This window comes from Carettochelys insculpta, chromosome 16 (genome assembly GCF_033958435.1).
Source record: "Carettochelys insculpta isolate YL-2023 chromosome 16, ASM3395843v1, whole genome shotgun sequence".
Lineage (NCBI taxonomy): Eukaryota > Metazoa > Chordata > Testudines > Carettochelyidae > Carettochelys > Carettochelys insculpta.
Genome location: NC_134152.1, coordinates 13,114,023 through 13,133,814, shown reverse-complemented (window position 1 = coordinate 13,133,814; position 19,792 = coordinate 13,114,023). Strand labels below are relative to the sequence as shown.

The 19,792-nt window shown below is 44.3% G+C and overlaps 1 protein-coding gene across 1 annotated transcript in view; it reads left to right on the top strand.

Annotated features, from left to right (window-relative positions):
• The window catches only part of GRIN2A (glutamate ionotropic receptor NMDA type subunit 2A), a 476,283-nt gene extending 456,670 nt beyond the window's left edge, over positions 1–19,613 (top strand). The window contains exons 12-13 of the mRNA XM_075010498.1: positions 7,327–7,565; positions 17,841–19,613. Of these exons, the coding sequence (XP_074866599.1) occupies positions 7,327–7,565; positions 17,841–19,613 (2,012 nt within the window). The remainder of the gene's footprint in view (positions 1–7,326; positions 7,566–17,840) is intronic.
• Positions 19,614–19,792: the final 179 nt, after the last annotated feature.

The following is a 19,792-nucleotide window of genomic DNA, read 5'->3' as shown; positions in this document are numbered from 1 at the left end:
CTCCTGGCCGAGCCGTCAGTCCTCCTCCGCCCAATGCTCCATGACATGGTGCATGGCATGGAGCTCCACCAGGTGCTGGCGTTGATATTCCCCCATCTGGAGGAGGTGCCTGGGGTTTCCCTAGGGTTGGGGGGTCTGTGCCGGGGGATGCTGTGTAGAATAAGAGCAGTGGATCAGTCATCCCAGGGGACACAGCATGTGAAGCCCAGCCCCCACCTGTGAGCTGAGAGTGCTGGCTCTTGCCTCTGCTGCAAGTGTCATGCTGGAAGCCAGGCCCTTTGTGCTGTGGCCACTGTCCCCTGCTGTCTCGAGGAGTGGGAGCTGCCACGAGACTGTGGGCATGCCCATGTGCCATGTGACGGACTGCTGAGTGTGTGTGTGTGTGTGTGTGTGCATTGCGCTGTCCCCTGCCTCCATCTTCTTGGCGCCCATGCAGTGATGGTGTCCCACTCCAGGGTTGGGAGCATGGCTGGTCTCCAGTCAGCCCATGGAACAGCACAGCATGTGGTCCCATGTACACTACTTGCTGTGTGCTCCGTGGCCAGCCAACGCCATGCGTGGAACACCCAGCCCCCCACCGCCCAGCCAGCCCCCCACCACTCCCTGCCTGGGAGACAGTGATGGCACTCACCAGCTGGGCCTTTGCTCACGTTGGACAATTATGGGGATGGCTCTGGTGCCTGGCCTTGGGTTCCTGCGGTTGCCTAGCTGGCCAGCATTGCTCCCCTTGGAGTAGATGATGACCAGCTCCTCCAGCCCCAGTCCACCACCTAAGGCACTGATGGTATGGCTGTGCCCTGCAGGATGCAGTGGAGCTCTGCTTAGTAGGGGCAGGTTACGGGCACTGCCCCAGAGCATGATCTGCACTGCTGGCCCCTGGTGTAGTCCTGGCAGAGTTCTTTGACCTGCCCCTGGGTGCAGATGTGGCCCCTCTCTGCCAGGCTGGTGGCCATTCAGCCATATACGACCATGTCCCTGCACTAGACACGGAGATCCTGGACGTCTGCCTCCTCCCCACATACCTTGATCAGGTCCTGGATCTCCATACCTGACCAGGAAGGCACTGATCATTTTTGGGCTAGGGCTGGTCCCTGAAAGCCTGAGGTCTCCCCTGCCAGGAGAAGAGCAGGTCAACACCCTTGGGCTGGCTCATCCTCGGGCCAGTGCACAGGGTGAGCAGCACTTGACTAGAGGGCCTGCAGCCAGCACGCTGTCTCTTTTAAGTACTCTGGGCTTCAGGGGAAACCATGGAGTCTTCCTGAGCCTGCCCAGAGTGACTAGTAGGGCATCCTGGGGAGGCCCTGAAGGCTACTTATTTCAAAATAGCCCATTTCCCCATCCATATCTATTTCAACATAAGCACTTTTCCTCTTGAAATGAGATTTACCGGAGTTGAAATAACACACGTGCTATTTTGAATGCATTTAGGAATAGCTGTGTGTCATTTAGACAATGCCAAAGTTATTTCAAGATAACAAAGTTGGTCATGTAGACACAGCCTATATGTTGTCAAGTATCAGAGAGGTAGCCATGTTAGTCTAGATCTGTAGCAGCAACGAAGGGTCCTGTGGCACCTTATAGACTAACAGAAAAGTTTAGAACATGAGCTTTCGTGAGTTAACACTTCTTCAGATGCTGGTCCTGGAAATCTGCAAGGCCAGGTATAAATAGGCCAGAGCAAGGCTGGGAATAACGAGGTTAGCTCAGTCAGGAAGGCTGAGTTGTATTGTCATCAGTAGATCTGGAGGTGTGAACTCCAAGAGAGGGGAAGCTGCTTTTGTATTTAGCCAGCCATTCACAGTCTTTGTTTAATCCTGAGCTGAGGGTATTGAATTTGCAAATGAATTGTAGCTCAGCAATTTCTCTTTGGAGTCTGGTCTTGAAATTTCTTTGCTGCAGGATAGCTACTTTTAAATCTGCTGCTGTGTGTCCTGGGAGATTGAAGTGCTCTCCTATGGGTTTTTGTATATTGCCATTTCTGATGTCTGATTTGTGTGCATTTATTCTTTTATGTAGAGACTGTCCAGTTTGTCCGATGTATATGGCAGAGGGGCATTGCTGGCACATGATGGCATAAATTACATTGGTAGATGTGCAGCTGAACGAACCCACGATGGTGTGGCTGATCCGGTTAGGTCCTGTAATGATGTTGCTGGTGTGTATATGTGGGCAGAGCTGGCAACGAGGTTTGTTGCGTGGATGGGTCCCTGAGACAGAGTGACTGTGGTTTGGTGTATAGTTGCTTGTTAGGATTTGTTTTAGGTTGGCAGGTTGTCTGTGAGCAATGATAGGTCTGCCTCCCAAGGCCTGTGAAAGTGTGGGATCATTGTCCAGGATGGGTTGTAGATCCCTGATGATGCGCTGTAGAGGCTTTAGCTGAGGACTGTAGGTGATGGCTAGTGGTGTTCTGTTGGTTACTCTCTTGGGCTTGTCCTGTAGCAGGAGGCTTCGTGGCACACGTCTGCTCTGTTGATTTGTTTTCTCACTTCCTCAGGTGGGTATTGCTGTCTTAAGAATGCTTGGTGCAGATCCTGTAGGTGTTTGTCTCTGTCGGAGGGGTTGGAACAAATGCGGTTATATCTAAGTATATATTCAGACAGACATCATCTTTCTCTCCAAATGCAAACGAATGGACATCATACCGAATGGACTGAAGGTGAAAAATCCTTTGCAATCTACATACTGCACAGACTACAGTGAGAGATTATGTCACACACTCTCAAAGAAACTGAGGAACCACCTGATCAGCGTCCTGTACAACAAACAGGAGAACATCAAAAAAGAGCTCTCCAATCTGGAGTCTTTCATCAATAACCAACCTTCAACACAAACTTCCACACCGCTGAACTTTACTAAAATAAGACAAGAGATTTACACTAGACACTTCACTACTATACAGAAGAAAAAGGACTGCAAACTTTCTAAACTCCTGCCTGCCACACAGAGCCACAGCAGTGGTACCACTAACTCAGCCAGCAATATCATCAATCTGTCCAGCTACACACTCAGCTCAGCAGAAGAGTCTGCCCTTTCTTGGGGACTCTGTTTTTGCCCCACCACACGCACAAACATGATACAGTTCTGCGGTGATCTGGAAGCCTACTTTCACCGTCTCAGACTCAAAGAATACTTTCAACACAACACTAACCAACACACCATTACACAGACAACCTTCCAGCAGCACAAGAAGAATAACTCCATGTGGACTCCTCCCGAGGGCAGAAATAACAGTCTGGACCTATACATAGAATGCTTCCGCCGATGCGCACAGACAGAAATTGTGGAGAAACAACATCGTTTGCCTCACAACCTCAGTCGTGCGGAACGCAATGCCATCCACGGCCTCAGAAGCAACCCTGACATTATAATCAAAGAGGCAGATAAAGGAGGAGCTACTGTCATCATGGACAGGTCTGACTACCAGAAGGAGGCTTCCAGACAACTCTGCAATACCAGATTTTACAGGCTACTTTCCTCAGACCCCACCGTGGAATACACTAAAAAACTACACCGTCTGCTCAGGACACTCCCTACACAAGCACAAGAACAGATCTACACCAACACACCTCTAGAGCCCCATCCAGGGTTATTCTACTTACTACCCAAGATCCACAAGCCTGGAAATCCTGGACGCCCCATCATCTCCAGTATTGGCACTCTCACTGAAGGACTGTCTGGTTATGTGGACTCTCTCCTCAGACCCTATGTCACCAACACCCCCAGCTACCTCCGCGACACTACTGACTTCCTGAGAAGACTGCAATACGTTGGTGACCTACCAGAAAACACTATCCTAGCAACCATGGATGTAGAGGATCTGTATACCAACATCCCACACAAAGATGGAATAAATGCTGTCCAGAACAGTATCCCTGATGATGCTACAGCAAATCTGGCAGCTGAGCTCTGCAACTTTATACTCACACACAACTATTTCAGATTCGGTGACAATATATACCTTCAAATCAGCGGCACAGCTATGGGTACCTGCATGGCCCCTCAATATGCCAATATTTTCATGGCTGACCTAGGACAACGCTTCCTCAACTCTCATCCACTAACACCCCGGCTCTATTTACGCTACATTGACGACATCTTCATCATCTGGACCCATGGGAAGGAGACTCTGGAGGAATTCCACCGGGACTTCAACAACTTCCACCCCAACATCAAGCTCAGCCTGGACCAGTCTACACAGGAGATCCACTTCCTTGACACTTACCGTGCTTATACACAATGGACACATCAGTACCACCCTGTACCGTAAACCCACTGACCGCTATGCCTACCTTCATGCCTCCAGTTCCATCCCAGACACACCACACGATCCATCGTTTACAGCCAAGCACTTAGATATAACTGCATTTGTTCCAACCCCTCCGACAGAGACAAACACCTACAGGATCTGCACCAAGCATTCTTAAGACTGCAATACCCACCTGAGGAAGTGAGAAAACAAATCAACAGAGCCAGACGTGTGCCACAAAGCCTCCTGCTACAGGACAAGCCCAAGAGAGAAACCAACAGAACACCACTAGCCATCACTTACAGTCCTCAGCAAAAACCTCTACAGCGCATCATCAGGGATCTACAACCCATCCTGGACAATGATCCCACACTTTCACAGGCCTTGGGAGGCAGACCTGTCATTGCTCACAGACAACCTGCCAACCTAAAACAAATCCTAACAAGCAACTATACACCACACCATAGTCACTCTATCTCAGGGACCCATCCATGCAACAAACCTCGTTGCCAGCTCTGCCCACATATACACACCAGCAACATCATTACAGGACCTAACCGGATCAGCCACACCATCGTGGGTTCGTTCAGCTGCACATCTACCAATGTAATTTATGCCATCATGTGCCAGCAATGCCCCTCTGCCATATACATCGGACAAACCGGACAGTCTCTACGTAAAAGAATAAATGCACACAAATCAGACATCAGAAATGGCAATATACAAAAACCCATAGGAGAGCACTTCAATCTCCCAGGACACACAGCAGCAGATTTAAAAGTAGCTATCCTGCAGCAAAGAAATTTCAAGACCAGACTCCAAAGAGAAATTGCTGAGCTACAATTCATTTGCAAATTCAATACCCTCAGCTCAGGATTAAACAAAGACTGTGAATGGCTGGCTAAATACAAAAGCAGCTTCCCCTCTCTTGGAGTTCACACCTCCAGATCTACTGATGACAATACAACTCAGCCTTCCTGACTGAGCTAACCTCGTTATTCCCAGCCTTGCTCTGGCCTATTTATACCTGGCCTTGCAGATTTCCAGGACCAGCATCTGAAGAGGTGTTAACTCACGAAATCTCATGCTCTATAAACTTTTCTGTTAGTCTATAAGGTGTCACAGGACCCTTCATTGCAGCCTATATGTTGTGACATATTACATGCCAACTCAGTAACCTTCCAGACTTATATGTGGGTAACTAAATGCATCTTGTTTGAAGCTTACAGCAACCCTCCTCTTGATTACAGGGCTTGAAGTTACTCCTGGTATTTCTCAGAAGACCAGGAAGATTCTGCCTTTTATATTACAGAGCTCTTTGGGAAGGAAGGGACAGAGTAGAAAAACCTTCAAAAAATAATGTAATGTGCCCTAAATTAGTAGATGAAGCTAGCTAATGTGATACTTCTCTGTAGGACCCATTTCATTCTTGATCATTATTGCTAGAAGCAAACAACTCATGTCATTACAAAAGAAATTAGAATTATGCCACTGCATATCTTTCTGAGAAGTCCCTCTTGCTGAACGAAAGATTAAAATCAAAATAAAATAAAAGGCTTAAAATTAAAATACATTTTGCATGTTATTCTTCCTTAGAGAAACACTAAAGAGGTTTCAAGTGTAGTAGTTTTGTACAATATAAAAACCTTTCCAGAAGCGATTTCATTAATCCTCCTTTGTGCTTGCATACAGAACTCAACAAATCATGAAGCCAAAAAGGGATAATAACTATTTCTGCTGTACAGTGGACATGCAGAGAGAAAGAGAGTTGCAGTGAACACTTCTCCAAGATTTTAGGTTCTGAGCAATTCCATGACTTCATTCCCCTTTATCCTGAAAGCTTCGTTCCTTCTTAAAAGCCTGGAATAGGTTAACCCCATAAGCAGTCTGGCTTTTATATGAATACCTCACTGCTGCTGATGAGCTCATGAGAAATAGAGCACAGTCCATACCTGGTAAACATCAGAGCTTCTGAAAAATAAGAGAAGAGAGAACCTGAGATATATTCTAGAGCTCATATTGAACCTTACTAGCCTTTGTTTTGGTCTATATCATGATTACATGAGAGAAAAGAAAAATTGGAGGTGTGGAGCATGTATTGCCAAAAAGATACCGTTTAAGTGATTTTTTCACTCACTAAATAAAGTGATATTCAAGAGAAAGGGAAGAATTGAAGAGATGGTGAAGGAAGTATTGAATGCAGTAGCTTCTGTCCATGCACTAAGAGCAACATAAGTTTTAAATTGTATATATTACTGTAAGAGCTCCATTCAGGGTTCTAGACCCTATAACAATTTTATTTGTTCGGATAAGTATATTTTGTATATTTTAAATAATAACTGGCTCAACAAAGTCAGACTGATCTATGTATTCAATAACCAGTTAACTACACATGTTCAGCTTAAAAACCATCCAGCTATGATAGATGGCATATCAGTTTTGCTGCATGTGACTGAATAAAACGAATTGCATGCCATCCCCTGGTAAGACTGGGGCGCACTCAGAAATAGAAACCAGGAAGTTTGTATTCCAATCCTCTAGTGACTAGTAACATTCCTTTTGACTAGTTCTGTAGAGTACAGTCTTCCGTTAGGCACAGACACAGCAAAAGGACTAAACGTGTGAATTGAGATATCACCATAAATATTTTTAAAACTCTACTTTTTTGAACAAATAAAAGTGGAAGTTGAAATATTGAGGAATAAAACTGGACAGTACAATCTTGTCAGATGTCCAAGTGGTTGAAAGACTGTTTGCACAGAGAGATGACACACAGAGATGAAACACAAAAGGCCTGTTTTTGAAGACTGTGCCACATTGAACTTTTTCGGTCCTCTTCCCGAAAGTACAAGATAGGAATGGCTAACCAAGTCACTGCTGAATCTGATGAAGTCACAATCTGAAGCACTATCACCAGAGATCTATTACAGTAATGTAGTCCTAAATTAGCAGATAAGGACAGAGTCACCTAAGAAATGAAATATTACAAAGTGCTGTATTTTTAAAGACAGAATTATTGTATGTTCTATGTATATTGTGCCTGATGGTTTTCAAATCCTATGATTTCTTGTTTTCTGCAGGAGAGATGGAAGAATTGGAAACACTATGGTTGACTGGCATTTGTCATAATGAGAAGAATGAAGTCATGAGCAGCCAGTTGGATATTGACAACATGGCGGGTGTATTTTACATGCTTGCAGCAGCCATGGCACTCAGCTTAATAACCTTTGTCTGGGAGCATTTGTTTTACTGGAAACTCAGATTCTGCTTTACTGGGGTCTGCACAGATAGGCCAGGATTGTTGTTCTCAATCAGTAGGGTTAGTATAACTTTAATAAACATATTTTATCAAGTAGAAACAACTACTTCCTTAAAGGCATTAAACAGCATCTCTCACTTTATCCCTTTGCTAAGTATCTGAATTATTTTTAAAGCTTTGATAAGATGTTCTAGAGGTTTTCTATGATGCACTTTTCATATGCACACTTAAGGCTTTTATTTTGCTTTTCATTTGATCACTGTGGTTGCAAGCTGTGTGGTGGACAAGGACATGTCAGGATAGTCAATAAGCTAACACAGGCTACCAATTCTTGTTAGTGAAGAATTTGACAGAGACATACAGGATTCACTTTTTAACAAGAATGGGCTAATCACTAGAATGAAGCAATTTTAAACAAAACCCACATTAATCAGATGATAAATATTAGCTTTCAGCACTATTCATTTCATAGAGTATGTGAGGTTTTAAGAGTACTAAATAGTATAAAAGGTATTTCTCAGATACATTTTCCTAATTAATTAGTTTGCTTCAATAAACCAAGATTAGAGACACAAAAATGTAATTTATTATATGATTAGCGAGCAAGTCAATTTTTAAATATCATTTAACTAATCAAAAAGTAGAATTTTACATCCCAATAAATGATTGTAGAAGTAGGAGAGGAAATAACCTTCGTCCTTTTTTTTTTTTAAGTGAAGGAGGGCTTTTTATGCATCAAGCATCAGTGAACTAGTGGACTCTGCAATTTTTTGGTGTAGCCAAAGTGAATAGAAAACTATAACAATATGTCCAATTGCTCCAAAACATGTTAAGGCTACTCCCTAGAATAAATCTAAGCTCTTTTGGACCTGCAACTAAAAGGAGTAACAAAGACTAAGGCTGGGTCTACACGTTGCTTCCCCCAGCACCGCTGCCCGCAGAGCTATGCAAAATGAGCTTCTGCCGGCTAAACCCCGCTCTGTCCGCAGACCCTTATGTCTCAAATGTTTGGCTTGGTCTCCGTTGTCACGCAAACGTTTGAGGCATAAGGGTCTGTTGACAGAGGGGGGTTTAGCCAGCAGAGGCACAGCCACCTGGCCTCTGCAGTGCCGGTACCCCCTTCTGCCAAAGCCGAACTCTCGCGGGGCTATGGTAATGAGCTTTGGGAGTATGCAAATGATACACTATTTGCAATCACGAGAAACTCATTTTGCATAGCTCTGCCAGCAGTGGCGCTGGGGGGAGTGCCATGTAGACATGGTGTAAATGTTATGTCCTGTTGGGATTGTTAGGTATTTTGTCCTGTGGTACACTACGTGGAAAGCATACAGTTGTAGTCTATAAATCTTAGCAGCAAACTTAGCATTGTGGGCTTTTTAAATGCTTGTTTTTCTTGTTTTGAGACTAACCCTTTAACACAATCAGAATTATGCCATCGTCAGAGGGAGTCTGGGGTGGGCAAGGAAAGAAAAGGAAAGGAACTTATGCATTTCAAGTTAATTTGTTGTGACAGCCTCTACCTTTTTGAAAAAAAAACATATTTTTTCATTTGAAATATTTATATAGACCTGCAATATGTGACTTTTAAATTTGGTGTTTTTGATAGACCTATTTTAAAGACAGGTGTCAGTAAAAACTATTATCTTCACTAAAATCTCTCCTGGAACTGATACTTACAAAGTTGTCTTATGCATATATTTAAGCTTTGTAAACAATTCAATGTTTGCAAAATGCACCATACATAATCACTTCTCCTTTTTTCATTTTGGCTTCTTTACTTTTTCAAGTGAGATACACTGTATCTCTTTACCTGCCACTCACATTACCCCACCTACCCTCCTGGCCTGCCGGCTGGGTAAATTAGAGATAGATGTAGTCTGAATATGTTTCCAAACTGAGCTCTATGGAGAATATTTTTGTGGGGAAATCATACCCAGTTATGTTAAATTTAATACATTTTAACATTGTTTGGTAAATGTAGTTGCCATTTTGCAGTTTTCATAAAATGCTCATTTTCTGCCTTTTTTGTTTGTTTTTGCAACATTGTTTTGGGGAGGAGGGGCTGGCAGTTCATTTGTTTTTGTATGGTAGGAGAGCAGGTGGTTGGTAAAGGAGATCTGCAGTTTGTGTACGCTCCAAAGCAATGTTATGCTTCTGGTATAACTCTAGAAAATTTGTCCTGAAACACTACAATTATGTACTCCAATCTTATTACAGAATTAAATAACTGAGGTGGGGTGGGGGTGAGAGCTCTGGTGAGTAGGGAGGAGGGATGGTTTCCGCTGTAATTGAAATGAGTTGCAGGGGTGATGAGCCAGCAAGAGAGAAAAGCTGTTTCACGTTGGCAGGAACTGCAGGGGGTGAGGTTCTTGATTTACGAGTGTTGAGGGGTTTTGTGAGTGGGTGGTAGGGGGAGGTGGAAGGGAAGCCAATGCCTGATGTGCTAGTGGGCCATTGATTTTAATGGATCCTGAAATGAGCAGGAGGGAGTGTAGTGGTTAGAAGGAGATGAGGCTGCTGTAGGTCAGGGGTAAAAAGAGAACGAACGAGAAGTCCTGTGGCACTTAAAAGAATCTGTGACTAAGAGTTTTTGGAGTACAAGTTTTTGTGGGCAAAGACGCCCTTCATCGGCTGCATGTAGCTCGGAGTGTAGCTGAGGCCCACCCACTCCCAGCCCTGGCTCTGCTTCTGTCAGTGCACAGTGACTTGCCCCCTCCACCCAGAGTTCCAGCTGGTCCAGGGGATTGGGATCAAGGGCTTGCCCTGCTCTGCTCCCTGAGCTGGAGGCTTGTAAGCCTCCACGCCCCATCTCCACTCCCTGGCTGGAGCACCAGGCACATAGGGGATGGGGAAGCCTTCAACCCCCACTCCACTGCTGGAGTGCTAGGCAGGTGGAACAAGACAAGCCCTGACAGAACAACCCACTCCCCTGCTTGAATGCCAAGCAGGCAGAACAGGACAAGCTCTTGTGCCCCAAAACCATCCCCTGCTGGAGCTCTAGGCAGAAAGACCATTGCAGGCCCTAGCACCCTGGCCCTGCACCTCTTTTGGAGCACCAGGTAGAAGGACCTGGGCAAGCACCAGTGCCCTGACCCTGCTCTGGACAGGGATTATCAGGCAGACAGACCCCAGGGCTCCAGTCCCACTTCCCTGCTGTAGCACTGTGTGGGTGGATTAGGGCAAGCCCTGGCTCTCCAACCACACTCTGTGCTAGGCATATTGGGTGGGTGGACCAAGGCAGCCCCAGTGCACTAAGTCCCCCCACACACCCCAGCAGGAGGACCTGACAGGTAGAGAGAGGGGGATTGAAGTGGGTGGGGAGGTGCAAGACACATTTTTAAGGCATAACACCTGGCCAGAGCATCTATTTTCCCCCTTTTTCAAAGCCAGTGTTTGGGGGAAAAGGGGCACGAGAGGCAACCTCATCGCTCCTAAGCCTCCTTCCCCCATCAATGCCCATCCACCTGAAGTCAGGGCCCATCTACCTATCCTATGCTGGATACACCACTTTTGTGCTTCTTTGTATATGGGAGGGATTATGCAGCAGCATCCTACATGTATTAATACACAAAGATCTGAAGCACTGTGAGACTATGGAGAAGAATATGGCAATAATCAAGACTCCATCTCCCCTCATCTTGAAAGGTCAGTGTTTTCTTTTCTGTAAAATCGTAGTTCCCAAATTGCGTCACATGGACGACTGGTGGCTTGATAAGAGATTAAAATGGTTATATGTTTCTGATTTTCCTCCTTTGGTTTGCATTAAGGGTGCTGAAAATGTTTGCTTTTTCACGCCATTGTTCCTCTTACCTTCGGGGTATTATGTAGTTGTGAATGGGTAGAGAAGTGTTTCATATGATTGTCTTATTGACCGTTCCTCTTACTTTGCACAATTTATTAATTTGTGATTCATCCTGTGATCATGGAGCAGGTTCTCAAAGAATCATTTTTGAAATTATCACAGCTGAGGAGGATGATTACAAATGGTCAGCATGGATTCCCCATGGGCAAGTCATGTGTGACGAACCTGATTACCTTCTATGATGAGATAACTAGCTCTGTGGATATGGGAAAAGCTTTGGATAAAATATACTTTGACATTAGCAAAGTATTTGATACAGTCTCCGATAGTATTCTTGCCAGCAAGTTAAAGAAATATGGTCTGGATGAGTGGGCTATAAGGTGGATAGAAAGCTGGCTAGATTGTTGGGTTCAATGAGTAGTAATTAATGGCCCAATGTATAATTGGCACCCAGTATCAAGCAAAGCATCCAAGGAGTCAATCTTGAGGCCAATTTTGTTCAATATCATCATTAATAAGAAGCCATCCTGTAGCACCTTACAGACTAACAAATGTACTAGGTTTATGAGTTTTCGTGTAAAACCCATTTCTTTAGATTAAAAAGAAGAATCTGAAGAAGGGGACCTTACCTACAAAAATAAATAAATTTGCTAGTCTTTAAGGTGCTACAGGATTGCTTGTTGTTTATGAAGCTACAGATTAATACAGCTACTCCTCTGTGAATATCTTTATTAACGACCTGGATGATGAGTTGGTTTGAACCTTCAGCAAGTTTATGGATGACACAAAGCTGGAAGGAAGAGTAAATACATTGTGAGGTAGTGATAGGGTCCAGCATGACCTAGACCAATTGCAGGATTGGAACAAAAGAAATTTGATGAGGTTCAATAAGAACAAGTATGAGTCCTACACTTAGGATGGAAGAATACCATGCACTGAGACATGGCTAGGCAGCAGTTGTGAAGAAAAGGGTTTTGGACTAGATGACATCCTGACATCTCTGATTTTCTATGATTCTATGAAAATATTTGAGAAACGGTACTACAAAGGGATCAGTGTGATACCATGGTCTTATTGCTAAGCACCTACATATGCCATAGACTAATTAACATCTAGTCTTCTTTGAAAGACATTAAATAGTAACCCTCACTGAAAGCAATGAAATCAACAGCTAACAAAAATAACACCAACTTTGAGGCTGAGTTTCACAAGAGCATGATTAGCTAAAAAGGAAAGTTCTTATTTGCTTTGCAAAACCTAGGCACTTTAAAAGGGAATTGGCACATTGCATTGTCAGTTGTATTTCCTTAGTGTTCTAGGTTTGTTATTGCTATAATGTTCCGTTCATGTTACATGCCTGTGAGACAATGATTTTTGTTGCAACAAGACAGTTAGGATTGGTTTTGGATGAGGTATACCAATGATTTCATTTGATTCACGAACCATTGCATTAATAATATTTTCCAAATGTCTTTAGACTCCAAGGAGACTCCAAGCCAGGCATGCATCCCTTTGATAAATCTGTATTCTCTACAATGAACTACTGATGTTCATTCAGGGTTTTCTTATCCTAGTTAATGCAAAAGCTTTCCAGGAAGCCTGCTATCTGTCCTGTCCGTTTAAATATTTTTCTGTATCATTCAGAAAATTAGCTTGTAACCTTACTTTGAAATATTAGTGTAATCTTGTAAATTATAGCAAAGGTCTTAAAACTTTTACAATCAAAAAGATGCTGTTTCACAGCATATTGTAAGTCTGCCTGTTATTTTCCCTTCTTTATATTTGAAATTCTCCACTTCCTCTGAAAAACCTACTCCTTTCACAAGCAAATTCACAGCTACTACATCCAAACAGAGAGCTTAAAATTGGGTAAAAAGGTGTATTGGGATTTTGAGGTACCCAATGGCAACCAAATACATATGTGTCTGCTAGTATCAAGAGTCTTTAATGCTTCAAATCAGTTCAACAAAACCTTTTTCAATGTGCACAAAGGGCGAGCCCCTGGTACAAAATCAGCCAGAGCTCCTCGAGAGAAGAGCCCCTCTCGTTGATATGTTAGTTACATGGCAGTTGCATAACATGAACCATTAGACAATTATGTCACGTTTCTGTATATGGACTTGTTTACCACATGCTTCTACTTTTCCACTCCACATGTTGAGCTCACCTTCCCCCTTGGCTTCTTTCTACAACGTTCCTATGGCGGCGAGACACTGTGTTTTTCCTTGTGCATACACACACTCCAAACACAAACATATCCTTCAGGTGTAAATTATAATAAGTACTGACTTCAATTTCACTCCAAAATGCAAACAAAATCCAATTTTAAAAAGGCTAACTTAACACTTCAGAACAGGGGTTTTTCTTCATTCTTTCAATATGCTAATTCTGACTGTGACAAGAAACAGCAGAGCTGAAATATGTGGGCAATATTTTTTCAAGAAATTGACTTTTTCCTCAGTTTCTAGTCTGGTTTTGCAGAAAAACAGATGCAAGTAGTTCAGATAAGCATATAGTCTTCTGGGTCCTTACTGAACCTTGGTGATTTCTTCGTTGTTGGTTAGATATGCTCTGTAGCTAATAACTTGTTCAAAGAGAAGGGGAAGAGAATGATAGGCAGGCAGTCTTAAACAAGTGAGAAAAGAACCATAAACCCAAAAGACGTTATAAACAAGTCATTTGCAAAAGACCAAGGTCCTCAATCTTTGCTTTGCTCACTTCTTGCTTGGGCAAAATATTGGTTAAATCATGAGAGTTTTGCCCCAATAAGGACTGAATAAAAATTATTGATTGATTTGGATATTTGGCGATTTAACTGTTTTGGGACATCTGTCTGACCAAGGACTAACAAGTTCAGGATTTCAAAGGTCCTTCTGGCAATTACATCCATGCACCTGAACACGCTGCATAACTTCTTGAACTTCTCTGGGATTTGGTTTTTAAACTAAAGTCACAGCCAAATCCTTTATTGGCCTATTTATTTACCATCAGGAGATGTGAGCAGTCTTGACTGTGAGGCCTTCTTCATAAACTAGGGCATTTCATTGCTTTTTCGTAGCTAATACGCTGAAACAGGAGTAAGCAAAAATGCAGACATTTTTATACTAGCAAGAATATTGGGACAAAACAGCACATATGTGCTCAATAATACTAAGCTCATAATTACTCCCTTTACTAATAATTAGATGCTAATTAAAAAAATAAAATATAAAATTTATGTATATTATGATTACGTTAAGTTTTAGCTGTTTAGGACTTGCAGATTTTTACTGAATTTAATTTACAGAAATGTTTTATTGAACTTAGTGCTTAATTGTCTGTGGACATCGGAAATGAAAATTTTTCTATTTTGTCATTGTTACAATTGTAGAAATCTTGTAGTTACCCTTCTAGTGGTACTCCTCTAACTATGATAATGGCACCTATTTATCTAGCTGCCACACCAATTACCCAGAAGGATAAACAATAGCACTCAAAAATCTGTAAGGAACCTTTATGCCCCAAGGAAGCCATGTCCACCAGAATTCAGATTCACTACTACTGTTGCACTAGATATTAGTCCTTTGTAAACTGCCTGTTGTGAAGGCCCTGTTTCTGACATACTTAAATTGAGTAGTACCCTACTCTGTGAGTAGTTCCAGTGATTTCAAGAGGATCACTCATAAAGTACTGTTCAGTATTTGTGAGGGTGGCCATCAGGCCGAAGAGGTTGGTACATTAAAGATTAATAATTTTCCTTAGCTCTTAAATTGTCAAGAGTTACTGTGGTACAATGGAGGATGCTAGAAAAGCGAGGGGCCAGGATTTATGATGGGCTCAAGTACTTCTTTGACTTTGCTTCTTCTCTCTGCAACCCCCCCAACCTTCCCATCACCAACCCCACGCAGCCACCTTCGCTGTCCCTATTATGCACACAGGGATGGGAAAAAATAAACTCTTTTACTGCATGAAAAAATGTGTGGATTTGTGCAGAACGTGATAACTATTTACTGTGGGAACTGGGGGGCTTACTATGTACACTGGGGACAGGGGATGGGGGAGGGGGGCTTAGTTCAGGGCAAGGATGGGGGGCCTGGAGCCCCATTGGCTCCAAGATCCCTCCCGCCCCTGTTTCAAGGTCCCTGGCAGGCCTGGGGCGGGGGGCAGGGAGGATGGGGAGGTAGGGCTGTAAGTGAGCCTTGGCAAGGTAAAGCTCAGTGGGGGGGGTGGCTGAGGGGGTAGCGGAGCAGAAGATGGAGGGGGAAAGTGGGCCGGGGTTCCTGGAGGGTGGCCACCATATCCCTCATGGTGCCCATCAGTTCCCCAAAGGCTACTACTGCCACCAGGCCAGGTCTTGCTCCTCCTCCAGCCAGAGGTACCACTTGGCCACCTCCACCTGGCATCAGACAGCAGCGGTGTGGAAAGCGCTGTCCATGGATCACCTCTGAGCCATCTTGGCACGGGTCTGTCCCAGTCCTGGTGGGGGTGCCTGATCCTCTCCTCCACCTCTGGTGTGCTGTCCAGCATGACCAAGCAGGCAGGGCTCTCCTGGCCCTCCGACAGTGCAGCTATGGGGATGGAAAGGGAGAGAGGGACAGGATGTCAGTCCAACACCAATGACCTGGGGGTCACACCCCTTATCCCCCATTGGCAGCAGTCCCCTACCCAACAGCAGGGCAGCCATGGGGATTGGGGGCACTGATGGTGTCCTAGCCCTGGGTGAGATCTGGCCCCACCCACCCCCTCCCAGCATAAGCAGCTCTCGGGGCTGTCCATGGGACCAGGTGCTGAGTGTCACCAGCAGCCATTGCGGCCTGCTAGGGGCCACAACCAGCTGGGCTGTGTCTGTCCCAGGTCTGATGGATGTGCAGGTGGCCTGCTGGCAGCTGTGGTGCTGCTGCCCTCTGAGCCAGGCTGTGCACCCCAGCTGATACTTACCAGAGGGTCCTTTGCCAAGGTCTGTAAACGCTGGGCTGGTTGTCACCTGGCTGGATGACTGTGAGGGGAGGTAGATTACCAGGTCCCTCTGCCTTGCTGGACCACTCTGTGGGTGTCTTGGTGTTGGGATGGGTGGTACTGCCTGAGGATCCGGCATGGTTCATCTGCTGTGGTGTCCAGGATGGCATGTGGCAGGGGGAGAGCTGTCCCCCAGGTCCCAGGAGGGTCCAGCACCCCTGGTAGAGGGGCAGGATGCAGGGGCTTGCCCCTGAGCAGCTGGTGGATTTGCAGGTCCAGGCATAGCTCCATTGCATCTGCTTGACCTCACTTCTGACTTGGTCAGAGTTGTGGGCATGGTATCCCTGGACAGCCAGCCTGGTGGCAGGCCAGCAGAAGGTGGCCATGTTTCGACGCTTGCCCCCATCTCCCAGAGGACCTTCTCCTCTGCCCAGAGGCCCAGGAGGTCCCTGAGCTCTGGCTCCACCCGAGGGGGCCCCCATTTTGTGTCCTGTGTGCCATGAGACCTTCAAGGGCTCCAAGGGGGGTCCCTGGGGCTCCTGTGTGGGCTGGCTGCTGGCCATGGGTCACGGTTGCTGCTCTTGGGCTACTCACAGGGTGTGCTATGGGAGCTCATGCTGTGGCTGCTCCTAGCATGCTCTCAGCTTCCTGCATGGGGTTTCTGGGTCCCTGCATCTTTAAGTGCAGCCAGACACAGGGAACATAGAGCCCCACTACCACAGGGTAGGGTGTCTCTGTGCGCCAGCTAGCTGGCACCATGGACAACTGCTATTTCGAAAGAGCGGCCTGTGGAGCATCTACACACGTGTTCTTTTGAAAGACTCTTTCGAAAGGGGCCTCTCTGTCTGCCCCGGGATTGGAGGAGCACTTTCGAACACAGTGTGTGTTCTTTCTAGTTACTTTCAAAGAGGCGCATGTTGTGCGTAGCTGCTCTATGCTCTCTTTCGAAAATGCCCTCTGATTTAGATTTTCCTTCCAAAAGACCATACTAGTGTAGATGCAGCTTAGGATTGTGCTTCACTGACAATAAATTTGATTCTGATGCCTTTGTATTTTATCTGATTCTGTGGTTCTTGGGGGTTCTCTCAGAGTCTGCTGTGCTGGTGACCCTCACAGAGAGAGTGAAACGTCTCAACAGCAGGGCAGCCATGAGGGAGCACATGAACATAGCTGAATGGTTATCATAATTGAATAGCACAAGATACCTGGAAGAACTTCACATTGTACAGATTAGAAGCAGGTGGTTGTTCATACATGGCTGAAAGCAGAGAACATTTTTTATCCAGTGCTACCAGTATAAAAATATAACATCGTCCTTTGTAATGCCCGAGGCCTATGGTGTGAAAGAATGATGTGGTTTGGTGAAAATGTTTTGTTTTATTTTAGCAATGCTTTTCTTTTATTATTGTATAGACAAAATCAAGAAATTTTTAGCGTCACAGTCTTATGCCTGATTCTAGAGATATGCTGCAGGAGAAAGGCATGCATTTCTGCTGTTTGTGCTCATTAAAAAGTGACTTCCAAGTTAATTGTCTTGCTAATAATGAAGTATTACATGTTCCCATTTGGTGATATAATTTATGTTACTCTTATTACAGGGTATTTATAGCTGTATTCATGGAGTGCACATTGAGGAAAAAAAGAAGTCACCTGACTTTACTTTAACCAACTCCCAAACCAACATGTTAAAACTACTGCGAACAGCCAAAAATATGACCAATATTAATCCTTCAAGAATTAATTCCCCCCAAAGAACAGGTGATTTTATTCAAAGGGGTTCACTAATTATGGACATGGTCATGGATAAGGGGAATTTGATGTTCTCTGAAAACCAGTCCTTTCAGCCAAAGGACAACCTTTTTGGTGACAATAGGAGTGAACAGCAAACATTTGTCAGCAACCGACACAAAGACAATCTTAACAACTATGTTTTCCAAGGTCAGCATCCTCTTACACTAAATGAATCAAATCCAAACACAGTGGAGGTTGCTGTTACGGCAGAAGCAAAAGTAAACTCTCGACCCAGGCAGCTTTGGAAGAAATCTGTGGAATCTTTACGTCAAGAGTCTATTCGTCAGAGCCAAGGTTCACAGAAAGAAAATGGTTCTGAAGAAAACAGGCAGCATTCTGTGAAGGGCCAGAGATACCTTCCTGAAGAGATTGTCCATTCAGATGTATCAGAGACCTCAAGTCGAGCCACTTGCCATATAGAACCTGAAAACAATAATAAACACCACAAAACTAAGGACAATGTTAAAAAAAGATCAGTGGTGTCAAAATACCCAAAGGACTGTAGTGAAGTGGAACTGACATATCTGAAAACCAAACAAAGCACTCCTCTGGATAAAATTTATACAATCGACGCTGACAAGCACCCAAGCCTCCATGTGAATCCACCCCAGTATATTGAAAATATTGTCCTTCCAGAGACTATTGAATTCCCTGCTGTTTATCAAGATCACAATGACAACTACAGGAAAGCAGAGCATGGTAAGAGGACTCCTCTACATAATGAAGACAGTCTTCCAAATAATGACCAGTACAATTTTTATTCAAAGCATTATACCTTAAAAGACAAAAATGCTTCCCTAGTTGAGGTAAATGACAGATACAGACAGAATTCTACCCATTGCAGGAGCTGTCTTTCCAGTCTGCCCAGTTATACAGGCCATTATTCAAGCAGGTCTCCCTATAAATGTGATTCTTGCTTGCAAATGGGGAACCTATATGATATTGATGAAGATCAAATATTGCAGGAAGCAGAGAACTTGGAGCATCCTGAAGAAATGTATGAACATGACTGGGTCCAAAATAATGCAGTCCCATGTCAGAAAAAGAATATGCTGATGATCAATAGACAACACTCTTTTGACAATCTTCTTGATAAGTCGAGGGAAATAGATATTGGGAGGCCTGCTCGTAGCATAAGCTTGAAAGAGAAAGATCGGTTTCTAGAAGGCAGTTGTTATGCAAATACATTTCATGCCCCCCCAAGCAAACTGTGGAGTAACAAGGCCTCTCTTTTAACACGAACTCTGGAGGACAGTAAGCGGAGCAAATCCCTGTATCCTGATCACTCTTCAGATAACCCTTTTCTGCACTCCTATCATGATGACCAGCACTTAGTTTTTGGGCGGAGTCCTGCTGATCTTTACAAACAATCACTAGCATCAAAAACAAGGTCATCCATAAGATCCACAGCATCATACAGCTCCAGAGATGGACGAGTCCATAATGATATGTACCTTTCAGGGCATCTTATGCCTTATGTTACAAATAAGAATAGTGTGTATGCAACTTCAAGAGTTTTAAATTCCTGTAGCAATAGACGTGTTTATAAGAAAATGCCTAGTATTGAATCAGATGTTTAAGTTTTCCATTTACACTTTGGCTGTGTCTACATGGGCAAATTCTGTCATCAGAACAGGCTTCTGTCAACAAAACTCCAGTATTTATCGACAGAGAGTGCTTCCAGTTGTTGGGCAGCCCTGTTTGCAGAGGTGCCGTTTTGTCACCAGAGGGCAGTGCAGTCTGGCACTTCTTTGTCGAT